Below are 24,527 nucleotides of genomic sequence, written 5' to 3'. Positions count from 1 at the left end.
AGGCTACACTTTCTCAACCAATCATAATTCATATAAAGAGTATCCTACACACTCATTCTAGCAAACCAACTTTTATTTTTAACTTTGACCTTTAACTGTCCAGATGTCATTATATCATGATTCACTCATAGCTCATGATATGATGGTCAGAAGGACATGAAAATTTTGAATATGCAAAGGTTGACTGACAGTTATTGGCAGATGGCTGGAGGATGGTAACCCACCAATTAAAAATGTTCACATTCCTTATATCTTATATGCAGATTAGATCTCTTCTGAGTGGAGGTACACAATGTGCACAGAATGGGACCCCATCAGGAGATTCACATTTTCAGGTTTGGCCTGCGACAGCTGTAAACAGCAGAATACCTAATATAAGCCAGATGTCTGCAGGTGATGCCCCCAGGTATGTCACATTTTTCTGCCCATAAAAATTAGCCTTATTTTCCAACTTACTATTTCATTATTTTTATACCTAAGTATTCCTGCAAATGTCAAAAAGTTTGGTCATAAAGATAATTGATTCAGAATATTTTGAACCTTTTTACTTTTGTATGAGTAGATTTTCTGAACACTTTTTCCATGTGACATGAAAGATCCCATTTTACAGACCACAATATTCGCCAACATTCTCTTCCTTTTGGTTCCTTTATTTTAATGACTAATGGTGCAACTTATTTCTTCTTTTACCAGGGAAAATATAATCTCCCATTATTTTAGTCATTTTAGTTTCATATCTTTGTTTCAGAATCATCTGGCATACATTACAAATTATAGTTTACTGTAAGGAAACTACTTCAAGAAATACCCTCTTGTCAGTAATTTGCTATACTCTCCTATCCAATATTTTGTTAAAAAATAATCCATTGAAAATCTCGATTATTTTTATCCCAATGCTTTTTAAAAAAGTATCAGGGCAATTATGATGCCCTTTGTTTGTCTGTCTGTAACCACATCCTCCTAAAGTGCTGGGTAGAAATTCTCAAAACTTTCTTGTTATTGTTGCCCATGGGATAACCATATGGAAGAGGGATATGATCCTTGGTTCCCACCCCTTATGTGCCCAGGAGTCAGAACCAGATTTACCAAACTTTCAGTTACATTGACATTTTCAACTATTTTCTGACCAAACATTATATGTGCAATCATAGCAGGAAGCAGCATCATATATGTGAAAGATTTTGCATGATGACCCATGTGTCATAGTCTGGGGGGAGGAAGGGGGAGGATGGAGGTAAGTATGATGAGTTGGTATGCAGTTAAAATGTGGATTTGTGAAAGCTAGTAATTGTAGCTGCTCTAGTATTATTTTAATATTTGTACAGATAATGGTTTTTTTGTATAACTTTCAAACTTTATCCTTAAAAATGGGTTAAAAATTCTAATTAATTAGTTTTGCATACATTTATTCATCTACTCTAATATTTAAAAATGATTTTAAAATTCATAATTATTTTTCTTTTAATTATTTCTATACCACACAAGATAATGGGAAAATGGTGCACAGAAAAATCGCAGCCAATATAAAAGCTGAAATTAGCTATGTTTACTACATCCCTGAATTATAAAAGTATTGTTGTTTGAAGCTTTCAATACATAATTTTAACTGGATACAATTAAAAAATTCAGATCAGTGAATCTTTTCAGATTTTATCTTAAAATGTGTTCCTCTAAATACTGTATTCAGTTTCAGTGTTTTTTTTCACATTAGGCTCATTTGCTCTTGGTAATTGAAAACCAGGAAAACTATATATAATGGATGTGCCATTTATGAAACTTGTGATAGTTAGGCTGCTCTGTTTTAGCATATCATGTTTTGTGTTACAGTCTTTCTTCTTTAAAATAGGTTACCCAATCATAACACCTTAGCAGAACTACTAGTACCTTGGAAATCCAGCCCTCCCAGGCTAAAAACATTTAGCTAAAAAGCTAAAAGTTATCTGCCCACCTTGGTGGTAATTAAATTGTGTTATCTCCCATTGAAACTGGGATTGGTGCCAAATCCCATAAAATCATCAGTTACTACTTCTACTTGCACTGAGTGGCATGCTCTCTACAGACAGAAGCCTTGCAAAATCCATACAAGCAGGTTGGAAGTTTTCTACCTCAAAAACAAGTTGGAAGGAGTTTCATCTTTGAAGGGAAGTGTACTCTCACTATAAATTTCTAACTTTTCTGTTCTTCCTTTCACAAATGACAAAGTTACCTAACTTCCTATATTATCACTTTGCCACCTTGACATGATTAGGTGCCTTTGGTACATACATGCATGGGTCACAAAAAGTCAGGAGAAAATGATATAAAAAAATCCAGACCTTAAAAATAATGATGAAAGTCAGGAAACACCCAGGAATTTTCTGCCACCACTTGATGGCAGTAACAATTACGTAATTGAGTCATATCTGAACTGATTGTGAGTTAAATTTATTGAGTACTGACCATAATATTGAAGGTTGCTGTATGGATCATTTGGGTGCTTGCCATAAACATATTTGTATAGACAATCCAAATACTTAGTTGATTAGATTTGTCTAGTAGACTGGTTAGTTCATGGACAGCTAGACACGGGTATCTTTTTTTCTACTGAAGGTACAAAAACCAGTCACAGTAAGCCAACATGGTGGTAGTATAGGCATGCTGCTTACCTGATGGCCTAGAAAACTTAAACACCGTTACATCAAGTAGTATTAGCATGAATAGTCTTTATTTCCTCAAAAACTGCAAGTATAACAATCATTGTCTTTAATTTGCTGACATACAAGATGAAACTAAAGTGTGGATGAAATTTGACTTGGTACTCGCCATTTGCATGGCTGGTTACACGAGTGCACAAATCTCACATTCTGCATGTTCAGAACATCATAGGTCCATTATCAACAACAACCCCTTCAAATCTTGAAAAAAACTCTGTTAAACGAAAGTCACATACTGTTTGTATTAAATAAAAAGAAAAACAAAAATTATATATTTATTCTGAGGACTACCTGTACAAGGTGCATGAAACAGCACATCTCAACACTGGTTTTGTTGTATCACGTGATTACCATATTGATATGTGCTCTCTGCTTGATAAATATCACTATCCAGGTTCCTGCAATGGCAACAGGTTTCTGGTCTTTTTTCTCAGAATAAATATGTTAAGAAATGTGATCTTTTCAGGTTTTTACAAAAGGTATATGACTAATATTTTTTAATTTTTGTACAACTTCATTAGAAAAGGGCTGTTGTTGATATCACCTGACTATTGGACCTATGTCATAGGTTGAGATTTGTGGTCGTGTTACTGGCAATGTAAATGGTATGTACAAGGTCTGGTTTCATCAATGCTGTAGTTTCATTTTGTTCATCAGAGGATCAAGGACATAACAATATAATACTTCAAATTTCAGAGAAAGTAAGTCATATCCCTATCAATTTCAAGCAGGTATGACAGTGTAACATCTTTAAGTTTGCTTGGCCCGCATGTAAGCAACTACCATATGACTCTACTGCACAATTGCAGCAAATTCAAATTTTTCGATATTCAGTTGGCTATGACCCCACACCTTAACATAAATGTCAAAATATGAAAAATGGGGTGCGAATATTCCGAGGAAATCCAGATTAGAAAATGGACTGCCATTCCTAGTCAAATTTGTAGTCTAAGGAGAGATTCTTGTCTCTTGGATTATTAAGAAATTATATGAGTCCCTGTGAAACAAAGTTTTGAAAGGAAACAAAACTAATAAATTGTTCATTATGGTATTGTTTACTCATACCAACATAATGCAGTTCAGCAAAGTAAAGTTTGAATTTTTATTCAGTAAATTGAAATTACTTTACGTGCTAATTTATATGAATATACAGTAGTTGAACTTTTGTCTTGTGATACATTTTGTTCTTTAGTGCTTAATCATATATCTGACTTGGATGTTGTGGGAGATGATATGGGAAGGATGATATATCCATATTTACGGGTCCCAGAGTGATCTAAAGCGCTCTCGTTATGGATCACTGCCATCGCATCTCAGTCTGCGTGGGTTCGAGTCTAGGATTTGGCCAATGTGGGTATGTGAGAAAGCTTGCTAGTAGCTTCTCGTGGGTCGGTGGTTCTTCTCGGGCTTTTCCTGGGTTCTTGCTCCACCATTAATACTGGCCGCCATAAATAGCCTATCGTGTTCTGAAAAATGGCGTTAAACACAACAACAACAATAATATCTATATTTACACTTTTGCCTTGAATAAAATGGGATATTTTTTCTGCATTTTGGACTAAACCCATATCAATGAATTTACTTCACATAACAGCTCACTAAGTTAGGACAGTCACCACAAACATTGCGTAAGTGAAACTTTTCTCTAACTGTAATTATTCATCCCATGGGATGGAGATCTGAGTACACTTCCAGTTTTTATTGGAAACCTTTCATCCTAGAAGGCTCAGTTTGATCTGTATGAACCTGTCCCTGTGGAACAAGGCATTATCTTTCCAGCTTCACGACTTTCACTGGATTTGCAGGAGGGAATTTTTTTCTTCTCCTCTTGAAGTTGTTCCCTTACATATGGAGTCGGGTTTTCCCAGGTTCTTCCTCCACCATTAATACTGGCCGCCATGTATAGCCTATCGTGTGCTGAAAAATGGCGTTAAACCCCACAACAACAACAACAACATATGGAGTCAGTTTTAGATGGGTTATCTAGAAGCTGTGTCACATACCTTATGGTCCAGGTGATGGTCTCTCCGGGGTAAGAAGCCCTCCACTCCAGTAGTAACTGACAATTTTGACTGGATTTGGCACCAGTCACAGTGTCAAGGAGAGATCACTCTAAGTGCCATCTAGGTGGGCAGATAACTTTAAGCTTTTTAGCCTGAGAGGGCTGGATTTTGTGAGGTAATAGTAGTTCTCTTAAAGTATTATGACTGGGTAAGTATTATCGAAGAAACATATTTTACTAGAAATAAATGGTTTCTTGCACCAGGTATTTTAAAAAAAAGGGAGAACTGGAGCTGTTTTTGACTGGCCTAGAGTTAAGCCGTTTAGTGCCATTATTTCAACTGCAGCAAGTGGAATTTGCAGATTTCCTAAGAATGACAGATGAAGATTTGATAAAGGTATCAATATACTGTAGCAATTCATTCATCTAAACTCTTTGGAGGACACAAAAGACTATGGGATGAACCGAAGCAGGGAGTATTCATTTTAGTCAAACATATTTACACATTTGGGGGGAGGACAAAAAATCTGGTTCATATAAACTAGTAAGGATGAATTGCGCTCATTGCATTACGTTTTGCTATATATATAAAAATCCCTATCATTTGTGTGTAAACTGCAGTGAGATTGCTTGGTTGGTCTGTTGGTTGTTTGACTTGTTTTCATGATACTTTTATCACATTACTGCCTATATCATTTAGAGGGAATGGAAGCTAAATGCCTTTTCCCAAGGACAGCCAAAGCTGGCAGACCAAAGCTGGTATGGGCAGGTATCAATTCTGTAACCCATGTGTTCTGAGAAAGTTGTGATTGTTCCCCATTGATTAAGAAATATATCTGGCCATTCTTTTCAAATTCAGCTTGCATATCTGTAGTATGTTGACTTGCCAATCTTCACAGGATAGGAAATTCCACAAATTGATATCCCAATCTTCACATGATATGGAATCCCACAAAATTACAAGCTATTCTTCACAGGATAGGAAATTTCACATGTTGACATGTCAGTCTTCAGAGACTAGAAAATCTCACAAGTTGACATGTCAGTCCTCACAGAATAAGAAATAACTTACTTCTCACAAACGGTACAAAGGATCAACCTTACAATATGAAACAAATATGCTTGAAGGGCAAAGATGACATGATATATATTAGCCTTCTTTAAGTGGTTGAACCTTTTGCACAGAATCAGTTGCTGTAAATTGTTAATGTTAAATGGAGTATAAACACTTTTAATGGAGTTTGGAGACAGAATTTTATAAATTTAGTTTTGGTTTATTGGATACTTTACAGCACATCAACACAAGTAAGTTATTTAGTGCTGAGGTGATTAGAGTAATGTGCCTTGCCCATGGACACACCACATTTGCTGACCTAGGACGGTGGTAGGATTCGAACCTGCACCTGTTTGATAAGGAGTCTGGAATGCTAACCACTGAGCCATCACAGCTCCCTATAAATTTAGTAAATGACCCAACTGTTTTCACCATTCCTCTGTCTTATCCAGATATATCCTGTGTAATTCATGTTCTCATTTAATTATGTTCAGATGGGTTTGGAACAGATTGGGATACGAAAGAAGATCCTGGATGGAATAAGAGCTGTTCACAAGAAGCCTTGGGACAAATCCAGTCTTCCTGCTGTACAATGCAAGACACATATAACGTAAGTCCATTCTGCCTACTGTGCAAAACAAGACACATATAATGTAAATCCAGTCTGCCTGCTGTGCAGTACTATGATATAAATCCAGTCTGCCTGCTGTACAATGCAAGACATATAAAACAAAATTCCAGTCTTCTTGCTGTGCAATATAAGATGCATATAACATTAGTGCAGTCTGCCTGTTGTGCAATACAGGACATATATAACATTAGTCCAGTCTTCCTGCTGTACAACGTAAGTATACAAATAATGCAAGTCCATCCTACTTGCTGTACGGTACAGGACACAAATAACAAACAGCTTTATGCTGTTCTCACTATTTCAATTTCATCAGCATGTTTTCATTTAGACTTAAGAAATTTTAATGGTTTTCTTGTGTTTGACTTCATTTATGTATTTACTAAATTTTAGCAAATAATCCATTTTGGATATTGCTTTTCCCTCATTGTAAAAAAAAAAGATGCACAAGTATTGATTTCCAGCTAAAAAGAATTTAAAGGTCCCTCTGGAAATTGTTTAATGGGAACTAAATATTTCATTAATCACATTGCTGAATTCAAATCTGTCTTTCTGAACTTGTTTCTTATAGCAAATGTTTAATGTTAATAAACATGTACTGTGAGTTTATTGAACCTGAAGATAATTAACTGATTGCAGTTTGTTCAAGCAGTCTATCTATATCATGTCATAATACATATATCATAGATATTATATCATACATAACATAGACTACAGTGCTCCCTCACAATAAAGTGTCTCAGTATAATATAGTCCCTTTATAATGCAGGTTTGGTCATGGATCTCATTACATTATCTCCCATAATTGTAATACCAATGACGTTTGCTTTAAACTGTCAGGATGTTGCTAACAAGTTGGTTAATACTAACCAGTATTTCATGTTCAGATGCTAAAAACTTGGCAAACCCAAGAATGGCCATGCATTAAAGTATCCAAAAGGAGGCAAGTCATTTTGTATTGCAGGAATGTGATTCTGGCATTAATATTAGCCAAAGTGGTAAATATATGCACACATCGGATCTACACAAAATATGTTGACCATTGTTTCAAAGTGAATTCTCCTTTATCTAAGGCTCTAGTGGTCTCACCAAGGTATATATAAATTTTATATCTAAATTGGCTCATTTCAGATTTTATAACAGATTTTCATCTTTGAAAATTACAGACTTTTGTGCAGGTGATTTCAGATTGTCGTAATTGAGGCTTGGCAACTCTGCTACCATATATCACAGGATCGTTCATTGACTTCCTTGATGAGTGTTGTAGTGAGAGATCACTGTAACATACTATTCCTTCCATAGCATTATTGTGTAGGGATCGGTGCAATGTACTATTCTTTGAATAGCATTAGAGAGAGATCACTGTAACAAACTATTCCTTAAATAGCATTATATTCATGGGATGACTGTAACATGCTATTTCCATAATGATATAGTGAGACATAGTAAGATACTGTTCCTTCAATAGTTTCATAGTATGAGAACACTGGAACATGCTATTCTTTCTATAGTGTCATTGTTAAAGATCAATGTAAAATACCATTCCTTAAATAGCATTATAATGAGAGATCACTGTAAAATACTATTCCTTAAATAGCATTGTAGTGAGAGATCACTGTAAAATACTATTCCTTAAATAGCATTATAGTGAGAGATCACTGTAAAATACTATTCCTTAAATAGCATTATAGTGAGAGATCACTGTAACATACTGTTCCTTAAATAGCATTATGGTGGGAGATCACTGTAACATACTGTTCTTTGAATAGTGTTATAGTGAGGTATTGCTGTTATATACCATCTTTATCTTTGTACAGTATGCATCAAGCTCTAATCAATACAGATCAAGATCTGCCATCCCATAATGCATTGGCATATCTCCCTGCATTCTCAAATTTCTTGGAGCACAAAACGGAAGCTCAAGCTCAAAACCTTAAATTCAGATATAATGTCTAGGGTACCATATATACTTGCTCATGAGTCGAGATCAATTGCAAACTGAACAGACACAGATCAGCCATTGCATAATGTGCCTGGAGATCTAGGTCTATGCAGTTTGTTAGTGATAATCATTTGAACAAATAACATAGACCCTGATCTGCTGGCACTTCATGCACTGACAGATCAGGGTCTAAGTTATTTGCATATGGATTTGACTTATGAGTTTCGTTGTAACAAACAGAATATATTTTCTCTGCTAAATTTTCTCAGTTTTGATTAAATTTACCATCATTCATTCTTGCTTTCTTTGCATTCTTAAATCTCTGATGAATCTCCATATCAAAGATGCCTCTCTTAAAGAGTAATCTCCAGGTAAGAAATACAAATTTTACTGTACTATGACGTTATAAGTGAGTGCTTTTTGTACAGTTAGCTTGAACAAAATGCAAATTTCCTGCATGAAAGAACCCATTTATTTTTGTATTTGTGATCTCAATTTTTTTTCCATTTTTAGCTGTGCTGAAGCTGTTGCCATAGTAGCCAATATCTCCAAACACAGTAAATACATTGGTTCCACGATTGGCTACATAGCTGACCAGGTTAAGGGGAACCATGATCTCATTAACAATGTACAGGTGCTCTGTCTTTTGGCTGTCATCACTCTTGAAATATTGAATACTAATTGACCTAAAGCAAGTATGAAAATATTGTAGTATTACATTATGGTAAGTGTATTGCATCTGGTGTGATCTTTTTATTAGGGTTATAGAAACTGGCAGGGTTTGACATTTATACTAGCCCTGTTGCCCATTGCTAGTAAAAATGTTCAGGGACTAGCAGAATTTTGCTTGAATCGAGTCTGTTGGACAAGTGATGAAAAGAGAAGCATAAAAGACAATGAAAAGAAGATAAAAATATCGGGAAGAAATAGATACAATCAGTCATTTTAAGAATTCATAATGAAATTCCAACCCACATTTCAGAATATAAACTCCTATGTTCTTGGTTATCAAGTCTTTTGAATATTCTGCACAGAAGCAAGTGTCATGAATATTAATCTCCAGGACTAGATAATGTAAGATCGGACTGGCTAATGAGTATTGCAAATGGCTGCCCTCAGAAGATACCATCTTTTTGCATATTTTTGATGTTTTCACCAGAATTGGACATTATATCTAAAATGGGCTTTGAGTTAAAATTTACCCAGATAATTGCCCAAACTCATAGGCTTATGAGGGTGATATTTTGGGCATTTATCAGGGTAATACTTTACTTATAGGCCTACTTTTATGACAAAACATGAGATTCATGTGCCACAATGAAGAATTATCTGACCAAAATGTGCCACAAATTTAAAGGTACTATGATTCTATTGATTGCAAAAATCTCTTGGGGACTAGTAATTTTTGAACTTAGATTAATCTCTTCAGCTAGTGAATAAATCTGGCAGGTGTCAATCCTTATTAGTCACGTTAGAGTCAACCATATCCACAGGTTACTTGTGGATATAGAGCATATTTTAATCATTTCAAGGGTTTGCAATGGTCAATATCCTAACAGTTTGCTTTTGCCATTTTCATGTTTTATGAACCTAAGACTCGCAGTAAATTCATATAAATTGGTGGAGGAGTCAGTTTAGGTATTTTTGGTTATGTCATCAAAATGAAAACCACCACAAAAACTTATTGTTGTTACAGTCTTTCAGTACTAAACAGAACATGATAATGGGATACTTTTTTCAATATCAGTTCTTTCCCTTGTCACAGAATAACATAATGCTGTAACATGATTGAAGCTCTTGCAAAGCTACCATTGATAACAGGGGATGTAACTCTGTTTTGACCTTAGTGATTTAATGTTATGTAGGGATGGGATATTTAAGGACTTGCATTACTAATTCATTTCCCATGGTAAACCTATCCAGACACCATGATATTCAAAATTCAATAACTTTAAATTTCTAGGTGCTCATGATCAAACCTATATTTTATCAGTATTGATGCATCCTGGATGTTAGCTTTTGTGAGGAGAAAACCATATGAGCAGTGGCATTTTCTGGACCAACATGCATTTGAAACATGTTCTTTCAGTTCCACACCAAAGTCAGGTGCTAATTTCAGTAATGAGTGTTCCAAACTCAAGTCTGTTAAAGGACTGAATTTCCATTAAAAAAACAATATTTCTGTTTTTGTTACGTTAACACATTAACCCCTAGCTACAACTTTACTGGGCAGGAGGTAGTAGCCTACTGCTGAGCTCTGTAGCATCATGGTCATGCATGATACACTGAAGTGGGTGGTATTATAGAAAGGTAGACAGATGTAGCTCTACAATGATACCAAATAATCTGGAATATCTAGTTGCACTACGAAATACAGATAGAAAAACCTCATTTTTTGGACCTGACATTTTTTTACACAAAATTCGCCCGTGGTCAGAATCCAATTTTGTGTGTCTAGGTGTTAGACTTTTTGGTCTCAGATCTAAGGCAAACCAGTATAAACTGCAAACAGACAGATGAGCCTTTGCAAAAAGTAAGATAAGATGGGCATTTGGAATAAAGAGTGGTCTCCATACAAAAATAATGGCTCTGTTTAGCAAAAAAAATAATATAAAAATCCAACTTTTACCCTTCTGCTCATGCGCGAGTCAAATAGCCAATGAAAAACGATATTTCTAACACAGCTAGGCAGTATGTTATTGAAAGATGACCAGGGATTTGGTGTTTTCGAGTCTGTTCAGAAATACTTTCAATATGTGTTTCCTACTCGATTTTCAGGCAAAAATGACAAAAAGCTCCAGGGGTTAATGTGTTAAAACTAGGATAAGCTCTCCAAAAAATTCTTTTTACTAAAATCTAATTTTCATTATCAACCAATCCTTACCAGCCAAACCCATATGTACCCCTTTCCTGACTGGTTCCCATTTTTCCATACAATTAATACAGTGTGTCCTTTAACCATATACATTGTGATTGATTGTGATTGTTTGCATGGATAGACAAGATGTTTATAGTAGTGATAAAAATCATTATGTCCAGGTTTTCACTCAAATTAACTTGAAATTATTTAAGTTTTATTCTAAGCTTATTAATTCCTTGAAATTATTTATTTTAGCTATTACTGGAACAGAGACGCAGATTATTGTTTTCAGTTAATTTGTCAATACAGTAGTCCCCCTCTTATAAGGCCACCCCTAATGCAGCAGAGAAGTGGCCTTATGATGCGGGTGGCCTTTCTAGAGGGGGATGACAAATGCGAATAGCAAAGACATATGAAAAAAGTCACAAGTACATTTAATTTTAAATATTTAATATTTTAATTAAAAACTCATATGCATGATGTGAAATAAATGTAAAACAAACTTTGTCATCATTTTCAAAAGAATGCTATGAATAACCATTGATATAGTTTTAAAGCTGTCTTTATAATTATGTTACAGTTCACATGATATGTCACTTTGTTGGTAACAGTCTAAAAAACAAACCAGTCTCGTCACATTAAAAATATCCTTGCTGTCATATCCCCTGCATATATCGTTTAGTCTTTTGTTCCAATCTTCGACAACTTCATTATGAACTTCAGCTGATTCTCCACTAAGGACAGAACACTTGATATTGTGTCGCACTTGAAATCTTTGCAACCATCCATTACTTGCGGTAAAGTTGTCATATCCCAATTCAACTGACAAAATTTTTGCTTTTTCTTGTCATTCAAATCAGGATACAAACGTCTCCTGGCTCAAACAATCTTCCTTTCTCCGTCCATTTCACCTTTCCACTTCTGCAGAATTGTTTCATTATCTTTCACGATATTGTTTATCTGAGTCTTCCCGACATTAGTTTTCTGCAAGGATCCTCGACGACCCTTCCCCCCCCATGTCATCAGTTGAATTACTTTCATGTTCTCCTCTAAACTGAGAAGTTTTATTTTCCTTGATGACATGTTGATCTTTTTGCAGTAAGTTATTCATGTTGCCAACTACAATACTGATAAAACAATTTTGTATGCATCTAAACAAATTGCCGTGTGTTTTTAAAGGAAGTGATCTTGTCACGTGATTTGTTAGTCACAGTCTGGTACCCTGTTGTTTTTATACATTTATTTAAACTAAGTGAGAGAAGCCAAAACGGCTTTGATATGTACCATTAACACCACGCAGATTTGACCTCACGGCCGCTAGGATTCGTAATTTTGACAATTATTGTCAGTAGTAATAGCCACTGATTATCAAAGTGAACAAGCTCAACATCTTACTAAGGGAAGCCATAAAGGCTGCCAAACCATTTTCCTGCTGACTTGGGTATTGTACATCGATGCTGCCACTTCTCAGCTGTTACTACTGTTCAATAATTGTAATTTTAACAATTATTGAAGTGACTAAACCGGACATCTTATGATAACACAGCAGTAAGGCTAATTGGATTACATGTACATACCCTTTTGTATGGATTAAAATTTGAGTCTTTCTCGGTTTTTATGGAATAAATTTGGCTTCTCGTGAGGCGTAAATGATATAATATTAACCTTAGTGGTAAATGTACTTTACTCACCACTTCTTTTGTAATGAAAACCTGACATCAGGAAACAGAAATCAGATTACTTAACACACGTTATGAATAAAATACTGGTTCTGGATACACATTCAAATAAAATGCGGCCGCTTGTGAGGGGTAAATTTTATATTATTGCACTAATATGCTGGTCACGTTAGCCAGGTGGTCTTTCGCGAGGGGTACTTTTGAACACAAACTCGTCGGTGCCAACGAATTCTGGCCGTAAGGAGTGGGTGGCCGTTGGTTGGGGGGGGGCATTCAAGAGGGGGACTACTGTACGTGTCTAGAAAATTAAAGAAACAGTATATAATCATGAAATGGAAATGGGTAGCTGAACTCTGATTTATGACATATTTTGTTAAAAAGTTTGGATATTTTCACAAGAAAAAAATTAAAAAAACACAGCAACAAAAAAACATTTGTACTTGGGATGAAAGCAAACAGTGTGAATTCATAAAAATTATATGCCCAAAAAGCTGTAAAATTATATGCCCAAAAAGCCATAGAACTTATATGCCCAAAAAGCCATAAAATCATATGCCCAAAAAGCCATAAAATCATATGCCCAAAAAGCCATAAAATCATATGCCCAGAAGATTGTCCATTTACTCCTAAACCACACAATTTGATTCCCACAATTTTTCTGATTTTATAGTCATATAATTGTAAAATTTCTTTTAGATGGATGCATTAGGTTTGGTTTGGTGTTTACAGCACAGCATTACAAATGGGTCATGTAGAGCCAAGGCAATGCAGCAGGCTGCACTGATGGTAGGATTCGAACCCACACCATTTTGGTCACAAATCTGGCATGCCAACCACTGAGCCATTGTGGTTCCTAATTCATATATTAATTGTAAATAGTATGAGAGACAGATGTTCTAATGAGTTTTACCTTTTGGTAAAATCAGCTTGCCTATCTTTTACTTATTTTACTTATTTTAGTATATCCAACCTTTCATTGCCTCTGTGTAGGATGGAACAGGACCCAAGCAGCTTTACCAGCACACAGTGAATTTGACAGGAAATGTTTGCACACTAGAGCAGGAACTACACAGGCTCAAAAAACAACTGGAAGATGTAAGATCTTTGTGTTTATAAATTTTTTTTGGCTACAACATGCTCATGTATGTGTTAGGCATTCCTGAATATAGTTTAGCGACATTTGATGATGTACTTCCAGCAATGGTTGTGAAACATTTATAAGGTGAAGGCATGCATTAAAATTACCACATGTATCCATGTGAAAAAATGCATCCTTTGTTTTAAAACCTTATTGATTTAATGGTTAATGAGGACTTGTTGGGTAAATCTCAGGTTTTTATATACTCAGCCCATACTGAGCATGCTCACAAAGGGTTTGCAAGGTAGATTACCATGAATACTTTGAATGTATATCTTAACATATATTGTCAAACACATTTGATTTCAGAAATGTTTGATTTCTGTATTAAATTTAGCATGAATTGCACTATTTATCACAACTTCAAATTCTATTAATGCAATTTTTGTTTCTTGTTTTAAAAATGAATGCTGATCATTAAATTTTTTTTTAACAAAGCCACAGTATAGCCATTTGAATGCTTTGTCTGAAGAAGACATTTTGAATAATAATAATAAATAAAACTAATAATAATAATAATAATAATAATAATAATAACAATAATAATAATAATAATAACAAGAGTACCACAGGCAACATATGTATTGCTTGTCTTGTGACCTTTTCCTGCTAATGACTTTGACATTTGTGCTGGACTTGACTACTGCAGTGTTGATCTGGGTGATGTATATTACCTGTAGAGGTCAAAAAGTGACAGCCTGAACAAGGTAACTTACATTAACCCATGATGTGACTTTTAACCTTTGATGTTCCTGTGGCCTAAGTGGTTAGAGTGTCTACCATGGATGCAGGAGGTCATGGGTTTGAACCCCAATCATGCCAAAGACTTATAAAAATGGTACTTGCAGCTTCCTTGCTTGGCATTCAGCATGAAATGATTATCGTTAGTACTGGTCCGCCTGGTGTGAGGATAATGTGACTGGGTGGGGGCATGATGCTACATGTCTGCAGCATGATGCCCAGTGCTAGACATCATTATAAACTAACACACTTTAGATGTTTTAACTTTGTGACTGAATTTTTTTTAAAGATTTGTTAAGAAACCAAATCACACACACGCACACACACACACACACACACACACACACACACACACACACACACACACACACACACACACACACACACACACACACACACACACAACCGTGAGACAAAGAAAATGACTGGTGAATAAGTTAGACATTGTCAAGTCAAGATATATAACAGGCAAAACGTTTAATTAAAATATCTTCATTGGCTCAAATGTTACCCTTGTATGTGGAATGAGATTACTGATTTTATTATGTTTTTCACTTGCCTTGATCTTGAGGCATTGAGAATGGATGTGGTTCATGACCCTGTATCTAGTCATTATATAAAAATGGCAAAAGTTTCATTAAACTGTATTCATTTGTTTAAAATTTATACTCTGTATAAGGATGCTAGTAACAGAATTACATTTTATTTTTATGTTCTTGGGGCAGGAGGTGTGGCTATGATCTGCAACACATTGTAAAGTTTAATAATAATAATAAAAATTTCTTTTACCTAGGTTCTATCAACAGGTAATTTTGAGCCACCTGATGCAGTACCTCCAGTGCAGGTTACAGAACCCAGGAGTCGATTACAGGTGTATGGACTTGTCTTGACAGGAATAGTTGTTGTCTCAGTGATTTTGAAGAGAGATTATTTCCTGGAGAAATTGACATTTTTGTTTCAAAGTGATACTCAGTGACTTCCACCAGGCAGCAATAATTTATCTGTGATCAGGAGTTGTGGCCATAGAATTTTGTGTCTTGGATGTAAAACAAGATGGATAAAGATCCTGCAATACATCCATGAACAATCAGGAAGAAGGCCGTTATGGAAAGTTTCATTCAAGTGTGCTATAATTTTGTTCATTGTGATTCTGTATCATGTTCATTTAAGTGTGAAATGGCTACAATGACCAATAACAGAATGATATTGCAATCTTTTTATTTGTATGAAACATATTCACTATCTCTTGATCATTTGCATTTTCTTCTGCAAGTATACTTGCATCCAGTCTTGATGTAGATTTCTTTGTAGTCTAGTTCCCAATCCTTACTTTGCTGTTTGTAGTTTGAAGGTCTATAGTCATAAGACAGTCTGCTGAATTACATGAGCTCGCAGTTCAGCTCTGCAAAATAGTATTCATATCCTGAAATATAAATAAAGAACTTTCTGCATGTAACATTCCACAGTGGAGGCCGAGGAGTTGAAATTCATCTGGATGTGAGAGCTTTAGAAATGTCATCACTATTGCTGGGAGACACAAATTTTGTCTATCCATAACATTAAACACACTAAATTACTTTACGCTGTGTCAATTACTAATAATAAATAGATTGTTGCACAAACTTGGGAACATGAGATGAAAACATTTAATGAATGCATTCCAGGAAGTATGTCCAAATCACCTTGGCACAACATAGTGATTACATCTTTGTTATTATGAATCCTGTATATGGATGACTTTACCAAGTATTTATGTGGGGATTATATAATTATGGTCAAACAAAACCTGTCTGTATGTGGGTACCATAGCATATGGATTAGGATAATGACTTTAATTGGTTATTAAATCTCTGTCAATCATTAAGCATTTGCAATTCATGTGGAACTGATAGGCCAATAGTTACCAGTTTTGAATCACTGCAACATTAAACCATTGAAATAAGCTCTACAACAGCTTATTTTGCCAGCAAACTATATTGTCAACAGTAGACTTAGATGTGAATAACATGATGGCTGTTTACTAGTTAAAACCTCACTTCTGTCAAAAAGATGTTTGACACAGATCACCATGTTTATGAAGAGGATAGTGATAAATAGCATGAAGGTGATTTGATTTTTACTTTTTTCGTTGATCTGTGGCAGTATCAATAACAGCGGCAGAACTGTTACCAAATCTGTGAAGTAATGGATTTTCTGTAGGTGGATGCCATGTACATTTTGATGATGTTCTGACTAAGCCATATCTCTGGTAAAGAAAATTCTACAAGATGGCAGCATAAACTCGTTGGCAAGTTTGTTTGTCAAAGAGTATATCATGTGCAGAGCCATTTGTTATATAAAAAGACTGCACATCCAGGGTTCAGAATTTATTTCTATATTTTTGCAGATAGCACAGGTTGGTGGCTACAAGGTATGTCTTTGATGCTTTATAAAATAAAAAAATTCTAAAGAATATTGTGTCTCACCTGCTCCACTGTGACATAATCGAGAACCCTTACATAGTCACTTGAGGAAGAAGAATAGATCACTGTGACCTTTACACCAGTTGACCTGATTTAAATATTTGATAATATAAATAAACCTATAAAATATTATGCCAGTGCTAAATGTAGAAACTTAATGTTGGGGCAAGAATCATTGGTCATGTTAAACCATATTTGCCCATATGAGTAGCACCCTCAGACTTGAGTACATCCATTGTTTCGTGACTGTACATACATCATTGTCAGGTAAAGGTGTGCGGTATTACTGCTGAATCTGTTTACTGTGGTATTTGTTCCAGTAGTACATATCATGGTACTTTTTCGTTGTACCAATGCTTCAGTAGATTCTATCAGTAAGGAATATATGGAAAATCCAGAGTAATTTTGTTAATATGAATATTATGATATTAACAGCATGTTTTTATTTTACATGACAAAATAATTTAAAAAGTTGTGCAATTTACAAAACAGTAATGTTAACGATCATTTAATTAAATGTTTTACATGCCATGTTTGCCAGAATGGTGGTCAAATGAAATGTTGTGAAAGATATCCAGGCTAAAATCCAAATTTTTGGAAACTTTATTTTGTAAAAAATGTCACTTTTTTGTTATTTACTGGCATGTTAGTGTGTGTGTGTGTGATTTAGACTTTTAACATAGCTTTAACAATTTTTCAGTCAAATGGCTACAATGTCTGCAGTGTGTCAGTGTTTAGTAATGTCTAGCACTGGGGCATCATGCTGCAGACATGTAGCATGATGTCCCACCCAGTCACATTATCCTGACACCAGGCCGACCAGTCCTAACACTAACCTCTTCATGCTGAGTGTCAAGTGAGGCAGCTGTAGTGCCATTTTTGTAAGTCTTTGGTATGACTCGGCCGGGAATCAAAACCACAACCTCCTGCATCCGAGCAGACACTCTAACCACTAGGCCACCGAAGCGGTACTGTTATGTGCTAAGCACATGTATTACTTTCTAAGGTTGTGAATCATCCAGGAGAGCAATTGTTTTCTATTTGAAATTGACATATTCCCATTATATTTTTTCATTTGTTGATTAAGTGTGTTTTATGTTAACTAAACCTCGCTGATAAATATTTTTCCAAGGTTTTGGAACCTCAATCTAAGTTTCCCTGCATGTAAAATCAATAATGTGGCTAGCAAATTGCTAGCAAATGTCTTTTACAGGGTGTCAGTTACATTGTAAGCTTAATCATCCCATTTTAATTACAATTTTAACATAGACACAGTGCATTCATTGACTATAAGGTACTGGCCATCATACTTTTCAAGGGTGGGGGCTGCGAGTTTCTTTCGAGCTGAGATCATTTATTTTCTTTTATCTTCAAGATAGAAGACTTTATTTCAGAAAATATAATGGATATTATATGATGGTGTTTTCCTATAATGTTTTCAAACAGAAATACTGCAGTAAATGAATTTTCATGGTATCATACTCTAGTGTCAGAATAAACAGAGTTAAATGCAGAAACTTAATCACTGTTGTATGGAAAATATGTCACAGTGAGCTACTTTTAGTTTTGGTTTGTGGCATGCTCCAAGATGAATACACCCATCAAGTTTCATGATTCTACATAGTTTAACAGAAACTGTGTTATATGCAAAATCTTAACATCGTGGGTTAATGATGAAAAATAGGTCACTGTGATCTATTTATACATGTGGTGAGCAAAACTTTTCAAGGTGACTGTACATACAGTAGTGTCGGATAAACTGAGCTTAGTTCAAAAGCTTAACTTAATCTTTGTAACATGTAGCTGCTTTTTCCCATGGTGATTAGTATGCTGTAAGATGAATATGCCCATCATGACTGTACATACATACATATAAGAGAAACTGAGACATATGCAGTGGATCAGTGGCAAGGCATTCCCACCATTGGATCAGCCTACACGTGACAGTTATGATTTACCCTTGGTCAAAGAACTTGACTCCAATGGCAGGTCAGTGAGTGTGATCAGTACTATTTTTAATTCTCTATACCAGGATTCACCAAAAACAAAACAGGCCAAACTGTTAATCAGGGTTTATTTTGGTGATAAAACATTGATTTAAGGCTTCACTGCACTAATTAAGTTCATTATATATATTTCTTTAATTTTTAACATATTTTTTTTAATCCAGTATGCTGGCTATAATTTTTCATATGAAATACAGTTTGATGTAATAACAGTTGATTGACATAATTTGTGTAGTGAGACCTTAAAGAGATGTCATTTCTGTGCTTAAAATTTTTTTTTTTAAAACAAGCATTCATTTTTGCAAATAAATCATTATTTCATTTGTATAGAACAATTTCATTCCATGTAGATATATTTTAAAATATTTTAATTTTGTAAAATTTTAAAGAATTCGGTTTTGGGCCAAAATCTCCACCTAGGTTGCTGATTTGAAAGTAAGATGCCCCCAAAAGTTTAAAATGATTCTCCAAGTCTCATAATTAATGGATCTGGAAAAGGCATATCTCCTTGTGTTTACGTAACTTTAAAATGGAGAAGTTTTAAAATCCTTGAGATGTTTCCAGACATGCTTTTAAAACTATGTAGATATTAGCTGTGTTTAGACTGGCATTAACACTTTGGAATCCCAAAAGTTTTATAAACTTATTAGTATTTTGATTTCCAGTTGTTAGAAGATATTTCAACCATTGAGAATGGTTAGTTTTAGAATTTGATGCCTTTGAACAACAAATTTAGTATATTTCTCACAATTTAACCTGACTTGGAGCCCCTGTGGATATCTTGTCAGAGTTTTGTGGTCACCTTGAACGGACAAATCAACCTGTGTCATCTTGAATGGATAAATCAATTGTTTCTGTAGAAAATAGTCAAGAAATATCTGTTTTGATAATTCTTTTCAAGACAGACCAAGCATTATTGTTTGTTTATATTTTCTTTTGTGAGTTTTAACCATTTTTCAGGACATGACAGGCTATTTGGATGGTGGGTAAAAAAAAAACCTTGGTTGACCCTAGGAAGAATCACTGACTCATCTGAAGGTACTGGCAAGCTTTGTCACATATCCACATTGGTCGATCAGAGATTTGAACTTGCATGGAGAGTGGTGAGATGCATGTGTAAAGGCGAAAACCTGAGACCACTAGGTCATATGTAAGAGTACTACTGCAGTGAAGAAAACAAAGAGTAACATATATAAAATCAAAGATTTGTTTGCATCCAAATTGAGTTTTAAATAAATTTAAAACTGTGCAGCAGTATAACAAATTAATGTGTCAGGTTGGTGCATTGGTAAGAAACAAATCTTGTTAAATCAGATGCATTCCCATTTTAAAAGAAAAATGCTGTATTTTTTGACAGTGTATTCATCAAATAATATCAAAAAAGTGATCCATTAACTTCTCATATTTACATGCATGCAATAATTAGTTATGAATGCATGCTTTAGTATAGGATGATATTCATAGATTCACTACACCAATTAAGTATATATATATATTTCCATCAATTCTCAACTTTTTGACGTGAGAAAGCCTGCCAATAGCTTCTCGTGGGTCAGTGGTTCTTCCCTGGGTTTTCCAGGGTTCTTCCTCCACCAGTTATACTGGCCTCCATGTGAAAACCCTAGAACAACAACAAAATCAACTTTTTGATGAAATCCAGTACATTAGTTGTACATTCACAAACTCCAAGATTATTTTACTTTTTCTGTGTACGAACTTGGACACAAGCATGCTGTTCTATCCTATACAAAGTCCATTCTTTTCAGAGCTTTGCCAGATCTATGCAACTCTTTGCTGTCAGATTTATGCTCTTCTGGGCTATGTCAGTTCTGTGCTGTTCAATGATATATCAGTTCTATGCAGTTCTGTGGTATGCCATGTCAATACTGTTAGAGATGTATGATGTTCTGTGTTATGCCAGGGTTATGCAGTTCTGTGCTATGCCAGGTCAATGCTATTACAGATCCATGATGTTCTATGTTATGCCAGGGTTGTGCAGTTTTGTGCTGTGCCATGTCAATGCTATTACAGATCCATGATGTTCTATGTTATGTCAGGGCTATGCTGTTTGATGCTATGCAGTGTCCATGCTGTTTTCTAGAAATCAAAATCAGAATCAACAGCATAGACCCTGTTCTGCTGGAGCATTATGTAATCTGGGTCAAGTCTGTTTAAAGTTGGCTGCATATGTATATTCAGTACATAATTAATTATATAACATAAATGTACCACATAATTGGTTATTCAGAAAAAACAATTAGATTGCATATCATGATAACAATCAGATTAAAACAAATTATGATACAAATTTAGAATTTATTGACATGTTAATATGGTTTCTCACTATAAATCACCTCATTATAACACTGTCTCTGATACAGCATAGGTACAGTCATGAACATCATTGCTGTGGTGTGTGTGTGCTGTAACCATAAAATTGGTTCACCTCAGAAATTTTGGTTGAAGTGTAGTGGTGGTTTTAGTACCACATCCCTGATTGCAGCGATCATTTGAGGCAAGCATTTTAGACCACTCAGCCACCAGGACCCCTGTTATTGTGAGGGACTACTGTATAATATAACCCATTATAAAGTGACCATGCCTCTGTCAAGATAAGAGTTTTACAGCTTCCCTGAATAGTGTCATAGTGAGAGATCCCTTTATGTTCTACCACATTATAAAGTGACTTTGTCTATATCAAGGTGCACATTTATGGCTCCCCTGAATATTGTTATAGTGAGGGAACACTGTTCTGCCTCATCATTTTAACCTTATCTATATCAAGGTGCTCTTTTATGGATCTGCTTAACAGTACTATTGTGAGGTGTATGATGTACCCCATTATAAGGTGATAATCCCTATATCAAGACACGTTTATGGCTTCCCTGAACAGTATTAAAGTGAGGGATCACTGTGTACATCATAATGTAAGTCCAGATTTTATATCCAAATACTGTAACCCCATTGATGATATCAGAATGTAAAAACTGCCACCTGCTTGGCTTTCTTAAACTTCTTTTATATTTGTTTCAACAGGTGCTGGCCTGAAGTACACCTGGTTTGGAAATTTAATTTCAAACACACTGGTTAAAATAGAATGAATTTGTGAAGACAGTAATCTGAAAGGGCAATATTTGTATTTCTATGTTCTCAATTGCTACCTCACCCCCATTTTGGGAAACCTTTGTAGTTAGTTATTTCCAAAACAGATATTAGTACATGTATTGTACAAGGTTTGAAATTCTTGGATAACCATGTAATTACTATAGACAAACATAAGCCTTACTAACATAAAGGCCTTAAGTTCAAAGCAATTTTAAAATAAAGTCCTAAAGTTCAAAACAATTTTGAATAAAGGCCTAAAGTTCATAGCAATTTTAAAATAAAGGCCTATAGTTCTTAACAGTTTTGAATAAAGGCCTAAAGTGCATTGTGATTTTGGACAAAGGCCTAAAGTTCATTGCAATTTTTTTAAATACAGGCCTGAAGTTAATAGCAGTTTTGAATAAAGGCCTAAAGTTCATAGTAATTTTCAAGCACAAGATGCAATCCTAAACTCATCATTGCAAGGCAAGAATCACTGGTCCACTTCATTCAACATCAACCCCTAGACATCTTTATCAATCTGAATTGATGTTTTCAGCAAGTACCCTCTTGCAAATAAAAGAGTCCTTGTGCATAACAAGAGAAATAAACTAACCAGAGAGCTCATTATGTGACCTGTTTGGTATTTAGTCAGGTGATTTCCACTATGTCCAAAAGAACTGGCTGAGAATTAAAAGTTGCTTAAAATTTTTAAATTGGAGAAACTTGCATGTGACATGTGTTGTGTTAAGAGGCTGTTGTATTAACACACCATTTTAAATGTAACAAAGGGATATGATTGGATCAGTTTCTTTCAGCTGCATCCAATCAAATATTAGAGCAGTAGATCCTGTTTCAGCTAGACAAATATGCCAAGGGTTGATGTGATATGAAGTGGTTTGATGACCATTGGCTAGTGATGTCCCAAACTGCTGGTGATTTCCCAAATTTCTTGTGATCTCCAAACTTGATGTCACAAGTTGCTAGTGACATCCCATACTGCTAGTGGTGTATGAGGCTTAGAACTCTGTTTAGGAATCTTGGTTCCATTACAGATTAATCCTTGTAAATTTACAATGATAATCTCGTTTTGCTTTGAAGCTGAATCGGGACATGTGAGATGTTCTTCATACTAGACCTGGAAATTCTAGGTTTATACTTGGACTTGGGACTTAAGACTTGAGTTCATTCTAGAACTTTATGGCTGTTTGAATTTTAGGTTTAATAAAAAGTTTCATGCTCCCCTTAATTTCATGCAACACTTCACACATTGTGAAACATCTTTTTGATCCCTGCCTTAAGCTAGTTAGAAATTGTTGGAAATCTGTACCTACAATAATTCTACCCAAAAAAAAGTGATACAAGGCAACTTGATGCTACTGTATTTTAACTACACACAGTCACAGCCCACACACTCAGTTTAATTAATGGCATTGATTATTTTACTGATATCTAAATTGAGGTCAAATTTCTAATTTTACTTTAACTTTTAGCTGATATTCAATTTTATAAAATTCATAGTCACCCCAAATCATTACCCATTTGAGATAAGTATGCTTAAGTGTGTATGCGAGAGAGGGAGAAGAATGTTTCAAAATTCAAGACATAATAAAGACATTAGGAGAGTTAACACATTTTCAGTTTAGTGATGTTGAGTAAATTCAGTTCTCGACATGCAGATAATACATTTTAATTTCATTGATAAATGTACCATTTTGAATGCAGAATCAGCAGTCGTGGTCATGGTGTTGGAGGTTGTTTCAGTGCCAGTATTTTCCAATCAGACAACTGGTTCCATTGCCTTACTGATACTCCTGATTCAAGCATGATATCTGTATGAAAGTTATTAAAAATCTGAGTAATACCCTGAACCATTCTAAGAGAAATCAGAATGGAGATTATAGTGAACCTTGACAAGATGACTATGTTATTACAAAAATAGATTAATATTTTATTGTATTTGGAAACAGTTTATTTGTATTTGTTTACTCAACAACAATACGAATGATGTTTCATTTAATGGTTTGTAATTGTGTTTATGTAAGAGAGAGGGAGTATTCTCAGATGGAAATACTTTAGATAATTTGAGTGATGTATGATGAAATGTTTTTAATAAACTGAATTGCCAAAATTCACATTATGTGAAACTATTTTGATAGAACCTCATTGTGTATTGAATTTTTGTTTCTTTATTAATATTTTTTAAGATGAAAAATAAATTTCTTTTGAAAGGAAAAA

At 34.8% G+C, this 24,527-nt stretch overlaps 1 protein-coding gene across 2 annotated transcripts in view; it reads left to right on the top strand.

The window, feature by feature from the left end:
* The window catches only part of LOC149788920 (ankyrin repeat, SAM and basic leucine zipper domain-containing protein 1-like), a 45,993-nt gene extending 21,466 nt beyond the window's left edge, over positions 1-24,527 (top strand). Inside the window, exons 7-12 of one of the 2 annotated variants that reach the window (XR_016424277.1) lie at positions 264-406; positions 4,960-5,092; positions 6,244-6,359; positions 8,833-9,043; positions 13,849-13,953; positions 15,531-15,554. Coding sequence is in view for 1 of the 2 variants with exons in the window: in XM_089975058.1 (XP_089831184.1) it covers positions 264-406; positions 4,960-5,092; positions 6,244-6,359; positions 8,833-8,953; positions 13,849-13,953; positions 15,531-15,713 (801 nt within the window). In the remaining variant the exon portion in view is untranslated. Of the gene's footprint in view, positions 1-263; positions 407-4,959; positions 5,093-6,243; positions 6,360-8,832; positions 9,044-13,848; positions 13,954-15,530 lie in introns of both variants that reach the window. The other variant, XM_089975058.1, reaches the window with a different exon arrangement.

The sequence above is a fragment of the Sinohyriopsis cumingii genome, chromosome 11 (genome assembly GCF_028554795.1).
Source record: "Sinohyriopsis cumingii isolate HCF-2022 chromosome 11, ASM2855479v2, whole genome shotgun sequence".
Classification (NCBI taxonomy): Eukaryota; Metazoa; Mollusca; class Bivalvia; order Unionida; family Unionidae; genus Sinohyriopsis; species Sinohyriopsis cumingii.
Note: the sequence above shows the minus strand (reverse complement) of the source record. Positions and strands in the feature narration are given on the sequence as shown.